This window comes from Balearica regulorum, chromosome 3 (assembly GCF_011004875.1).
Source record: "Balearica regulorum gibbericeps isolate bBalReg1 chromosome 3, bBalReg1.pri, whole genome shotgun sequence".
Taxonomy (NCBI): domain Eukaryota; kingdom Metazoa; phylum Chordata; class Aves; order Gruiformes; family Gruidae; genus Balearica; species Balearica regulorum.
The window spans coordinates 1925160-1938750 of NC_046186.1; the positions used below are offsets into that span (position 1 = coordinate 1925160).

At 53.1% G+C, this 13591-nt stretch overlaps 1 protein-coding gene across 9 annotated transcripts in view; it reads right to left on the reverse strand.

The window, feature by feature from the left end:
• NCOA1 (nuclear receptor coactivator 1) overlaps positions 1-13591 on the reverse strand; it is a 182381-nt gene that overhangs the window by 27124 nt on the left and 141666 nt on the right. For all 9 annotated transcript variants that reach the window (XM_075750318.1, XM_075750322.1, XM_075750319.1 and 6 more), the window contains 5 exons: positions 8460-8554; positions 4735-4912; positions 2815-2994; positions 1442-1537; positions 475-615 (listed from right to left, as the gene is read on the reverse strand). In XM_075750318.1, the coding sequence (XP_075606433.1) occupies positions 475-615; positions 1442-1537; positions 2815-2994; positions 4735-4912; positions 8460-8554 (690 nt within the window). The remainder of the gene's footprint in view (positions 1-474; positions 616-1441; positions 1538-2814; positions 2995-4734; positions 4913-8459; positions 8555-13591) is intronic.

Genomic DNA, 13591 nt, shown 5'->3' on the forward strand with positions numbered 1-13591 from the left:
CCGGAGGCTGAGCGACCTCCTGCTCCCATGTTCCTGTCTTCCCCACATCCCTCTTGGGAGCATCCTCGCCGACACAGCAAAGATGCTCACGAAAGAGCCGTCAGAGCAAAGATGCTCGTGAAAGAGTCGACACAGCAAAGATGCTCGTGAAAGAGCTTCCACTTCTTCTGCTTAGACACTGAGGATGGCGTTTGCAGATGGCACAGGAAAAAAAATTTATAATAATCGCATTTAGCTCCTATTTGTCTCAATTCTGTATTTCCTGAAAGGTGTGAGGGAACCTCCCGGCTGGAGGAGCTCCTCCAGTGTTACTCAGCCCTTTCCCCTCTTCCCTTTGGCACTCTGCAATTATTATTGCAGCATTTGTTTTTCCAGAAATCACTTCTCCAGCAAGGAGGACCGTGCCCTGGCTTCTCCTTGCAGCTCCCGCTGCTCGGCAGGAGAGCGCGCCGGCGAGGAAGAAGAGCCCGTTACCTTCTTGAAAGAGCTGTTTGGCGTAAGACGGCTCTCTGCCCTGCGGCTGGAAGAAAGCGTAGATGCACTTCCGCACCAAATCCTCCCAGCCCGTCCTGCCGGCGGCTCTCAGGGAACTGGTGTCAATGGAGATAATTTTACCTGGGCGGAAAGAGAGAGAGAAGCCACGTTACTCAAGCACGAGAAGTCCCTCAGCACAAATAGGTCCATAAATGTAGAAAATGAAGCCACCTCCTGTTTGCGTCAGGCAGCGGTGGCAGGAGCACACAAGGAGGTCCTCCAGAAGGAGGTGGAGGTTCAAGGAGTTTGCTCTGGAGCGTCCATCCACCTCTATGCACACCTTGGCCAGCCGAAGCCGACATGAAACCCAACAAGAAGCACCTTTGTGCGAAGGGACCCTCACCGCTCCAGGGCTGGGGTCCCAGGATTGACACCCTCACCCGGTGGGACACCCTGCCAGCCACCTTGCCCACACCTGGACCTGCTGCCTGCTTTCTCCCTCGACGTGAAACACCAGACAGCTTTGCGGGCTGTTTACAGCCGTGGGCAGGGAGCAGCGAGCAAGGAAAATGCTCATTAAGGGTTTTCATGCTGCGGGGAAGTCCAGGGTGACGATTAACTACCAGAAAGAAGGTCACCAGAATGGCTACAAAGCAGTATTGGGCTGAGAGCAAACCCCAATCCGAAAGGTGATGACTGTTTCATTCCCGTCATCCAGCAACCTCAACACCCCCCAAAACCCGACGGAGCAGAGCGGGGCTGCGTGCCCGGCATGGCTCTGCTGTACTGGACCAGTTGAGCTGTAAACTCAGTTGAGGTGCCTCCAGCTGAGGTGTCACCCACGTGGGTCCTAGCAGGCAGCACTGCCATTTGCAAAGGACAGGACCATGCTGCACCGCTGGCCTCTGACGTCCGGGGACAACAAATCCTCCGGAGCCAGGGCTCCCCGGCATCGCCGGGACGTTACCTGTGGTGTCTTGCTTGGTCACGAAGGATTCGGAAGGGGTGACGGCTGCCGGTCGAGGTAATCGTCTCGCGATGCATATCAGACACGACTGGAAATCTGCCAAAGCAGGAGAAGGCACCGGGAACATGAAATTCAGACGTTACAACCACCGTTTGCGATTCAACATTTTAATTAAAATACCACTGCTGGGCTTGATTGCCATGTCCTGCCCTGGAAGTCTTTACCCCGAGCAATCCTCCGGCCCCTCAAAGTGAGCAAGCTCCTTCTAAACTCTATAAAATTTGCTGGAAAAGAGGTTTCCAGTGCTTGGAGAAATTAATTGTAAAGGCTTTTCAGATCTGGCAGTATCGTACAATAAAAGTCAGCACTAAAAGCCAGCAACTGTCAGCTTCAGGCAAAGTATTTGGTCATAAAATACCATAATTTATTCCTTCCAGTCATGATCTCCTGTGTAAACCGCAATGGATTAATCCAGCTAATGCGCTGGAAAATAATAGCTGGGACACCGAGAGGAGAGTTAGGGCACTTGCAGGAAAGCAACAGCCCCCGTGGCTCCGAGGGAACCCTGCCTGTCCCCCGGTCCCCGGGCAGAGATCTGCCTGCAGGCAGCTGATTCAGCCCAAAAACGTGCAGGCAGCACCGTGGTCTGGCAGCAGTGAAGGCACGAGGTGGGGTGTCGGGCACCCACGTCACTCGCCGGGACAGTCCTGCAGCCAACGAGGTTTGGTGGGTGATGAAATATTGCTCCTTCTGTGAGGAATACCGGCTGCAAGCAGCCCCGGAGGCAGCTCTGGAGGGCCAGGGAAGCCGGGATGGCCGGAGGGCATCGGCTCGGAGGGGAACGAGGAGCAAGAAGCTGCAGCGAACTTCAGGCATCTGCCCCGGGGTCTTCCCCGTGCCGGGCATCGAACTTCAGGCATCTGCCCCGGGGTCTTCCCCGTGCCGGGCATCGTCTGTGCCGGGCCAGGAGTAACCCCCAGGCAGCCCTGCAGAGTGGTGGCTGGTCTTCCTCCTGCCTGCGCTGCCAGCCTCACCCTGCTCCTCCTGCCTGCGCTGCCAGCCTCATCCCACTCCTCCTCCTGCCTGCGCTGCCAGCCTCATCCCACTCCTCCTCCTGCCTGAACTGCCAGCCTCATCCCACTGCTCCTCCTGCCTGCGCTGCCAGCCTCATCCCACTCCTCCTCCTGCCTGCGCTGCCAGCCTCATCCCACTCCTCCTCCTGCCTGCTCTGCCAGCCTCATCCCACTCCTCCTCCTGCCTGCGCTGGCAGCCTCACCCTGCTCCTCCTGCCTGCTCTGGCAGCCCCATTTTGGTCCTCCTCTTGCCCGCCCTGCCCGAACGCAGGGTCGGAAGCAGAGGATGCTCTCCCCTACCTTCTCCTTCCTCCTTGAAGGACTTGGGCTGGGAGACGGTGAAGCACTGCATCACCTCGTAGCGCTGACGAGCCTCCTGGTTCTCCGCACCCGGCTCGTCGGGCGGCCGGATCAGCATCCTGCAGCTGAAGGTATGGCTGTTGCGCCTGGTCGCTTCTTGAGGCCAAGGAACTCCATTTACTGGAGAAAGGAGGAGAAGAGGGGTTGTTAGGAGCTGCGCTGTGCACACTTCTCCCCCCCCGACTTCCCGAGGACCCCTCGGATAAGGGGACAGAAGGAAAAGCGCCGGCATGGGGGAAGAAACCAGCTCGCTGCCCAGGTCAGGGGCGAGCCGAGAGCAGAGCCGGGGGCGGAGCCCTCCCCGTCAGCCCCCGGGGCTCCTTCGGACCTGCTGAAGACCCCGTGCCCAGACCCACGCTGCCAGCCAGCCCTAAGAGCACCTACAACCCCAACTGAGATCAGCACAGGTCGTCAGGAGAGTCATCGCAGGAATTGCTCCTGACATCGCTGGTAGGTTCTCTCACCTCCATCTTATGGGCAGGGAAACTGAGGCACGGGGTCTCTGAGTCACTTCCGGAGCTTGGGAAGACCCCTGCCTCTTGCTGGTGTACTTGAAATGCCCCCAAAACGACGCTCCCGGGACTTCTCCAGCAAGTCCAGCTGAGCATCTCCATAGAAATTAATTTTTTCCTGGCTTCCTCCCCATTTCTGGGGTAAGTCAGCAGCGAGACCTTCTGGTACCGCACCAGTGAAAACCTTCCCCTTTGATTTTTTTTTTCTGTAACTTGGCTTTTTCCAAAAACCTCTGGGCACCAGTTGAAAGATTTTGCTAACCCTCTACAACATCTCCGTGGATATCCGTAAGCAACCCGAGTGATTTTGCCACCAGCAGATTATCAAGTTTTCATGCAACCTGATCTACGAGAAGAGCTGAGGGGCTTGTAACATCCAAGGAAAGACAAAATACGCAGCCTTACACTGGGTAACCGCCGGGAAAAGACGATGCCTGAACCTCTACAGGCTCAATCTGCTGAGTGCCCGTAGATTTCAGTGGTTAAGATGTATTTACCCAGAAGGAAGACAAGCGTGAATTAAAAAAAAAAAAAACCACCGCAACGTATTTTTAAGTCAAGCTACTTGGAAAAGGCTCATCGTCCTTTGTGTTTCTTCACAGATGTGAGTGGATGTGGATGAGGGATCAGTGATGTCACACCCATGTCAGCCACCCGGGGATGCTCGTCTCCAGTCAAGGAATAAAACCTTCTGCTTCGGTTGCTTCCAACACCCCACAAGTGCCTTCACCACGTGATGTTTCCTCCCACCCTCACAACCCTTCGTTCTCCCGGTGTAGGGACCACCATGACCCAAGGACCCCAAGGTGCAGCACATCTCCACGCTTGATACTTGGGCTCTGAAACCAGCTGGGGACAACCCCCCTCCAGCTGGGAGGACATCCTAAATGAACCGGGAAAAGCCAATGGGCTCAGTCCCCCAAATCAACACCTCAAAATCCTCCTCCTCGTTTCCCTAAAGCTCGACGTGTGGCCCTCGCTTTGGGCAGACGACTCGGTTCTTCCCACCCAACGAGCCAAAGTCGAATGCAAAAGTTTTCTTAGTTGAGAAAGACAAAGGGAAGATGACTTGAATTTTGTCGTCCACCAGTGATTTACTCAGAAATCTGATACTGATTTTTCACTGGTAGGATGTATTTATTTCACTAGGAAAAGGTTTATGGATCATCACCTGGCTTGGGTATATCTCTGAATTTCACAGTGAACAATATAAAAAATAATAATAGCTATAAATAATATATATAAACCCCAATATAAGTCCAGCATCACCGAAGACACAACAGCATTTTCAACAGCACTGTCCAAGAACCAGCTGATAAAAAACCCCCCACCTCAAGGGTTTTCTTACCTAGAGACTTCGGCAACAAGTTCTTGACGAACTCGGCGTGATCCCCCACGTGCAGGATGCTGTAGACACTGGTGTTCATGAGCTCCTCCTGGTTGTAACCCAGGTAGCTGGTCACGTTCTCGGAGACGAAGACGATCCTCCCTTCGCGGTTCACAACGAAGAAGAAGCCGTCCAACGCCTGTAAGTGGAATAAACCCGGGCAGTGTCCATGGCAGCGGGGCCCGGAGCGGGTCAGGATGCTCCTTGACCACGGGCAACCTTCCTCCGCCTCTCGCACCTTGGCTTCAGCCCCACTCGGCGTTACAGCAGTGAGCCACCAACAGCACATTCCCTTAAAGACATACTCAGGTCTGCAACCTCCTCCGTGACTGATGTCCCTGCCACTGAGGACGGTGCCAACGGAGGAGAAACAATCCTCTTCCGAGGGCCAGAGCAGTCAGGAAGACTCGAATTTGGCAAGCTGCTGAAATTAAGCATATGTCCGATTTGCTTAATTACAGCCCCAAAATGACAATCTTTGCATCGTGCAGAGTAACAGGTTTTTTCATGCATTTAGGATGCAAGTGGCAAATTCAGCTCTGGAATCGAATGGAGGAGGGCAAGCACGACCCGGACCCAATCGTGCAACGCGGGGAGATCTTCTGCCTGTTTTAACGAGGACACCATCAAGGTTTTTAATTCACTGCCATGGCACAGGGGGTACGTCAGAGCTGCAGAGGCCGGTGCTTGTATAAGGAGCCCTTCAGGAGGCTGATGGCTTTTCCAAGCGTGCATCACCTAAAATGTTTCATCCAGGCAGGATTTGGTTTTCCTGGAGCGTCCTTCCTACCTGTACTGCTCATCAACAGCAAGCTCTGGTGGACCGGGATCCTGCAACTAGATCTGGCCATGTCCCGGAGCGGGAGATGGTGCAGGGACAGGAGAAACTCGTGATGCCCAAAAATTGGTACCCGCGGCATCGCCCTCTCCTCCCCGTCCTCCCGCCCCCGTGCCAGCAGAGAGTTCCTCTGACGGGGAGCAGGCTTTATTTAATACAGTTTCTAAAAATCAGGTTTTGCTGTAGAGCAACATTAAGTGCAAGAAACAGGAAGTATTTAAAAAAGGAAAAAAAAAAAAAAAAAGAGAGAGAAAGAAATCTTTTGTCAAAATGGTTCTGGCAGATCGGCTGCAATTTCCCTTATTCCCTGCTGTTGCCAAGACAACCAGCCTTTGCACTTCGGGCACCCAAAAAAAAAAAAAAAAAGTCCCAGGCTGGATGGTAAACCCACCTGGCCCCTTCTCCCCAGGTGATGCTGGTTTCGGGGGGCTGGGAGAGCAGGGAAGGGGCAGGGGAGCTCCGGGGCGGCAACCGGTGGGGACCCAGCTTGGACACCTCCCCTGTACCCCTCATTCCTCCAGCAGCAACACTCAGCATTTCTCCGTGGTTTAAAATATCCGATTACCTTAGCAGCCCAACTGCTTACGGAAATCAAGGCCAAACAACAGGTCAAGAGGCAAAAAAATTTCCTAAAAATGAATGAGATGCTTTTTAATAGCCCTTTTCATCTCTGCCTTTCCGAGCGGGGTTCGAAAACGCCTCCTGAGCCCAGGGCATCCAGAAGAAGCTGGAAGTCACTTTGGGAATGTTTTTTAGGCATGGGAGGCTGCGGATCGCTTGGGGACCAGTGAAATCATTAATTAATGATTTAAAATAAAAAATAAACTCGGCAGGGTAGGGGCTCGGCATCCTCAAAGTGCTTCGTGCAGCCACGGATGCCTCGTAGCACGGGCACGGATCGGGGTCAGCATCTCAAGCGCGGGCTTCCCGCACGAGGACACCAATTAGGAGATGATTACTCAGCCTGTATAGATAATAACCGTAACCTAAACATGGATTTTAAATCAAATAACGCAGGGTAGGTTGTTTACAAAGCAGCATCGACCGAGCAGTAGTGCACCTCTGCGTTCCTTCCCACGGAAAGGACGCATCGATACCCGGCCCAAGCACACGGGGTAATTTTTCCTCATGAGCTAGCTGATTTAATTAATTTCCTTTTCTTTATGACGACCTTAGGTCTTCCAGGGCCGTTTCTATTACCAATGTGCTGCTACTCCTACTTTGCCCCGAGGGACTCTGCTCCCCATCACCCAAGGTGCCGGCTACCTCCAGGGCTCCCGGCCACAAACCGCGTACCCCCACGTGTGGACACGGCCACGGCCATGGCCACGAGGGGATGGACCCCGGCTGAACGATGCTCTGGCGAGCCAGCTGGCGCCACAGTCATCACTTAAGCGATGTAAAGGCACGTTCCCATGACGGCACTGCGAAATACGTGGCTTTACCGTGGAGGTACGGACGCTGCTCTCTCTCACGGTTTTCTTGGCTCTGCCACCGCTCTCGTAGGATGCCTTCTCCCAATATAACCCAAATACCGGGGGTTTGCTGAGGATCTGCTGCCTTCTCCCGCATCACTTTCTATTCCCATCCCTGATTCTAGCACCCAACACACTCCTCAAAACCCACGTGCCTTTCCCAGCCTGATTTCTAAGCTCCTTCTGCATTTTTGCCCCCGTTATACCAAGCACCCCTGTAACCAAGCTGCCAACTCCCTACTAACTGCATCCACGAGCTTCCAGCACCCCCTTTCCATCCTTTCCTCAAGTCAGACCCTTCCTTTGACGCCGACCCCCTTCCCATCCCTTCGTCATTAACTCCTCCAGCTGCAGAGTCACCTCTTGCAGAGTTTTATTAATTTTGACGCCTTCACTCCAGGGCTCAGGGGAGACGGGGAGGGATTAAGCAGGACAGGAAGAGCGTGCAGGAGAGCTCCCCACGGCCTCCGAGCATCTTTCGGAGATGCAGAAGAGGCCAAAAACGTGAGTGGATGGGGAGTCTCTCTCTCCCCGGGTATCCTGAAAGCCAGGCTGGCTGTCTCAGAAATGATGCCACGTTTCACCTCCCAGCTGTTGGGCTCCCAACAGAAACCACAGAGTAAATCGTTGGACTGTGTCATGTCAGCAATTATGCTCTTACAATTAATTAAATGAATCAGATGACGATGTTGCTTCCTTTCGGTCTTTGAATGTGTCATTTTATCGGGCGGTTTCAATGCAAGAGGCAGCTGCGGGATGATGCTGAACCCCCCCCCAGCCCCAACCGCAACCACCCCCTGTGAAATTACCAGCTGAACGATTTAGGATTTGAAGTTTATCTCTGAGGCTTGTGATATAATATAATAACCATTACAGAATAACCAGGAGGTTATTATACATATAAGATGGTCCCGCCGGGTCCAACTCTGACCTTCCTCCTGAGATATGATTATTTCTGATTTACTGATATCAAGCCAAATGCGGAGCGCCCTCCTCATCCTCCCTGTTTTCCAGAGGACAGAAGGATTCACATCTGTCCCTCCGCATGAGGACGGGGGGCTCAGTTTAATCCGCACTTAGAAACAACTCGTTATTTTAATGCTGATATTAAGAACCTATCCAGAACAGCTTCGACTTAACCCAGTCCAAGCTTCATCGAGCTTGGTTAAAACTCACTTCCCAAATGATTTACTGAAGCAAACGGACTAAAATCAGTTTATCTGCAACTTAAGCCAGGGACACGGCTGGGCTTAGAGCATCCCAACTACGTCCCCGTTGCCTTCCTCCTCTGTATTTCACTTTCTCGATGCTCTGCTTTGCTTTGGGCAGTAGCGGGAGCCTGGCGGCATCAGCGACAGCATTCTAGCACCTACCTCCAGAAGAAGAGGTCCCAGAGACTCCTTCTCAATCACCCCTTGGCTGCTGGACGAGATGTCGGACTTCTGGACTTCATCATCAGCTGCTTTCTCTGTAGCAAAAGAAAAGGGATGTATCAGCCAAAAGAACCGTTGTTTTACTACTGAATTACTACTAATAAATAAAAAAAATATTGACCGCTTGTCATACGGGCAATGAATGATGTACACCAAAAGACTCCAGCATTTTCATTTCAATCCTCAGTCCCATGAAGATATAATGTAATTTCTACTTATTTATTAATTATTATAAAATAAAGGCACTAAACAGATCATGATCTAACGCTAGCAGGAAGGAAAAACCCATCTTAAGCAGAAGCCTGCAGAAGGAGGCATCCAAAATCAACATTTTGAGAAGGAAACGCTATATCCAGTTTAGCACAAGCTGCAGTATTTGATCTGGAACTTCTCGGACAACACTTTAAGAAATAACTGCCGGGAGGAATTCACCGAGAATGGGCGATGCCAAAGGAAACCTGCTGGAGAAAAGAAAAAAAAAAAAAAAAAGCAGCTCCTACCACTGATGTGCAGGGAGCATCTCGGATGCCAGCGGGGTTGGGGACGGGAGGAAAGCATCCGACCCGGAGCAGGTGGAGGAGCCCAGCCCCAGAAACTCTCATGCTGTATTGCTGAATAATCCCTTTGGGAAAAAACCCCACCCAAAAAACCCCAGAGAAAAGGCCCTGTTATTTATCTCACACTCCCCCGAAAAGTGCTAGCCACGTCGCGCAGCTACCCTGAGGAATTCGGGATAAATCCAGCAGCGAAAGGCGGGTGGCAAGTGGGATGTGATAAAGCCAGCGATCACGGGCAAGTGAGCCACGATGCCGCTGTTTGGTTTTGCTCCTCCATATCCATGACCGATTTCCCCTGGGACAGCTGGGAGAGTCCCTTAGCCTCTCCGGATGCGATCCAGGAAGGATGGGGACAGCAGCATCCCCGTCACCGCAGGATGCAGTTGAAAATAAACTCTCACGGCTGGGAGCGACTCGGGATGCTGGCAGGGCAAGCCCCAGCCGGGCACGTCTGGGTCTATAGATGTGTTAGCAAAAAGGGGATGAATTACTGTTTAATCACGTTTTGGGTGGAATAAGAGCAGAAAGAGGCAATTGGGAGCTAAATCTTGACGGAGAGGATACCTGCTTCATTGATCGGGCATCACTTCGCAAGGGGAAAGCAGTAACGACTCAGATTGCAAATGCTTTTTTGCCTCGGCGCTGTTTTGCTCTAAAATGCAAAAAGGCAAAGCTCCTGGGGACAGCCGGAGGGACAGCGTGTTACCCACAGCACGTCAGTGCCCCTTGGCGCCGGCAGAGGAAATTATCAGCCGGCACAGGAGTCCTGAAGCATCCTCGGTCCACGCTCACATGGATGGCTGCGATGCAGGTTTTGATTAAAAATGAAAAAGACTCTCTGTGACTAGCCAGAAAATGACTTGAAATTTGGCCCTCTATTAATTTTACTCCATTTACAAGGTTTTCCCAGGTACCAGAACCAAAAATTCAACCTAGCAGCTGAAAATTAAGCCGTGTTCTTTCTGTATAACTGTTGTTAGCGTAAAGAAAGCTGCCAGGGCTGGGATGCGGCCAGCGATTCGGGAACAACGTGCGTGGTCCAGGGCGACACAGCCCCATCCTCGCAGACTGCGCTTCCCCGCACGGCAGGAGCAACAATCCTGGGGTTTGCCAGGAAACCAAGGGGATGCTCAGAAAAACCCTGAGACCCAAACACGTGTGCGGTGCTGGAGGAAGAAAATTGCCCGAGCCGATTTTAAGAGGGATGGCAGCACGTCGTGAGCTTCACTGCACATCAGGATAAGGGAAAAGGCTCCTCGACCCACGGTGACTCCCGGAGGACCTGGAAACCCTCACGTGCGTCAATAAATACGTGTTTATCAATCAAACGTCTATGTGTATCAATATACCAGGCTGATGAAAGAGCTCGGCCCAGCCTAGGTCAGTGCGGTCACAGAGGGCAAGAGATGTTTTCTCGGGATAACTATCTGTCGAGCGCAGCGGTGTGCGTGCCGAAGGTGGAAGCCAAGAGGTTCCTAAGGCTGCTGAAGGTTTCTAGGACTGCTGGAGGTTTACTGCTCATCTCTCTTGACACCGGTCTTTGTTTCTGATCGTCCCAGCACCAAGGGAGCCGGTCCCCCGACTTGTCTGCAAGTGAAAGCTAAATTGCATTTGCTGTTTCACAGCACATCGGATATGAGGTTTATTACTCAGCATCAAATCCCGTTTGCAAAACGTAGAGATGTGTCACTTGAAACCCTTCACCCCTGCGTCCTCCCAGGATTTTATCCGTCTTCAAGCTCATTTTGAGTGTTTCTCCTTCCTGACTTTGTCCTTCATCCCATGCATCGCTCCTAAAGCCGCTCCGAGAAGAGCGAGCTTGGAAGAGCATCTGCTCAACGCTTGCTCTTGCAGAGGTGGCCGCCAGCTTCCCCCACTGATTTATCGGGTAACCTTTCCCTCTCACCCAGCGGCTCTTTTCTCTTTAGAAAATAAATCAACCGGAAAAGGTCGAGTCTTCGTCTCTGCTGGCACAGCCCCCAAAAGCACAGGCAGCGCGTGCCCCGTTTCGAGCACGCACGTACAGGTTTTGGATGCTCAAGCAACGGTCTGACTTCAGCCCTACGTACGTGACATCCTGCTACGGACCCCCTCGGGCAGCTCACCCCCTCCCCGCGGGCCTCAGTTTCCCTCGTTTCAAGCAGAAACCAGAGTTCATCCCATCCGAACCGCCTCCGAGAAGCGATGCCTGCCTCCCGCCCAGCACCACCATGGTTAAATCCTGAAGGAGCGGCACCTTCCCAAGGCAGACACCCAAATCCCTTCGAGGGATGGAAGAGCTTCCCATGCACCCAAACCCGGGAGAGCTGGCGGGTACTACAGCACGAGAAGCGGCTTTTCTTTTCCTACTCTTAAAAACCTGATGCACTTAGAGGCACCGCACTGGCTTTCAGCTCTAATCCTTTAATTGGGCTGCGGGATCCTCCTCCTGCTTCAGCAAAATAGGTTCATCTGTCAGCTCCGAGCCCGTTATTTGGGAGGATTAGCCGGCAGAAGGACGCGCTGGTGCCGTCTCCCTCGTGCGTGAGTTCTTCTTCTTTGCAGCACCGGGATCCGGGAGCAGCCAGATCCCTTAAAGCTCCCGCTCACCTTCTCCAGGACGGCACATCCCAGCGATGCACAACTCCCTCAAAGCGTCAGCGCATCCCGGCTACGCACTTCAGTTAATAAGCTTAAACACAGCTCTTTAGCTTTTCCATCCCGAGCATCCGAAGAATACGTTACAAACAAATTTGCACCTTAACCCATTAATCTCAATGTTCTTTTTTCGCAGCATTAATTGCAGCAGTGGCTCTGCTACGGGTTGATGCTCTCGGGGAGAAGCGGTCGCGGGCCAGGCATCCCCTGTGCTTGACACAGCCAAACACAGAGCAAATTCCCAGTTCCCCAAGCTCATAATCTCATTGTAAAGCCGGACAGACAGATCCACATGAAAATAAACCAACGGGAGCAACACGAGCACCAGCGCTGCTGCCGTTTGAGGCTGTCGGGATCCAGCTGCGGGGGCTCTGGCAGCCTCGGGCATCCGTAAATCCCCGTCGCACAATAAAAGCCAGGCATGCCGACGGCCCCAATTGGAACCTAATTGCCGCAAACGTGATTAAAGCAGGGGGTTTCTTCTTGCATCACGGAAAGGAGCTATTTTAAAAGCCTTCAAAAATACACCCCAATTTTCTGACATCCAGGGAGTCTATACGAGCCGTGGGGTCCTCAATACTCCAAAAATATCAGGTCAGTGGACTTGAATCGTGAGATAAGTGTGTTATAAAGCGGGTCACCCAACACCATCGATACTGCAGCGGGCGCAGGACCCGATGCCCACTGCAATGCCTGGGAACACCACGGCCACTTTGAAAACAATCTCGTCCCGTGCCAACCCCGTGCAGTCAAGCTTGGCACGGGCAGAGGTGACATTTCCAGCTCAGCCCCGCTATTTCGCAGCCACATGAGCCTCCTGGCTAGAAGCCGCTGATTCTTTGCGGGATTAGAAGAAGGGATGGGGAAGGCGCAAGGCTGGTGAGGGATGGAGGACGCTGCTAAAGCACGCCGGGACTGGAAGAGGAACGATACGCTCGGATGCCCCGATGCTGGAAGCGATGGCCAGCAGCACGAGTCGGTGGGAACAGATTTTACACCACCAAGAGCTGCTCTCGCCGTCCCCCAGCCCGGTGGTACTCAGCTGCGACCGGGGCTGCCGGCCAGGCTGCTCTCGCCGGGCAGCTCCTCCCGGGCTCGGCACGGTGGAAGAAAGGCACGGAGCAATGCTGGAGGTGGGGGGGGGAGAGGGTTGGGAGGTGAGCAGAGTGAAAAATAACACCCCTGGCACGGTGAGGGCTGACGGCGGGGTGGCAAGCTGCCGAAATGGTGGGGTGCAGCCCGGGCCGGGGAGGGGGGGGGGCTCTGATTTTAGAAGACATCGATGCACAAAGTTCTTCTTTTTTGTTGTTGTTAATAAAAGCCCAAAGCCAAGAGCGCACATGGGAAAGGGAAACGACTCCTCTGGGGTGTTATTTCTGCTCCCCCAGAAGACACAGAGCAATATGTACCCCCCTAAAACCGGGCTCAGACCCTCTGCCTCCAAACAACATCACATAGAGCAAAACTGGAGGACGTGGCTTTGGCAGGGGGGTGGTGGCACCCCCCTGCTCAAAAAGGTGTACGGTCACTGGTGGTTTCCCCTTTCTTTGTCTCTTTTCCCTCCTTGCGTTATCATTTTTTATTTCCCCAACCCCCCCGGTTCACCTTAGCTGCCTCCATCCCTTTGGCAGGTCTTCTGCTCTTTCTCTACCACCATTTTTGGTAGAGCAAAACCATCCCCAGGATCCTGCGCTCGCCTCCCTCTACTTCCAGACCTCTGAAAACCTGTACCCGGAGAAAATCAGGCATCCAGGGCAGGGAAAAGACAAGTGTTGAAGAGGAGCTGTGACCTCCTCCAGCAGCCACGGCTGGAGACCTTCCCCAGAGCGACACCGAGGCCACGCAGGGTGGGAGCCATGACCTCAGCGCTTGAGGACA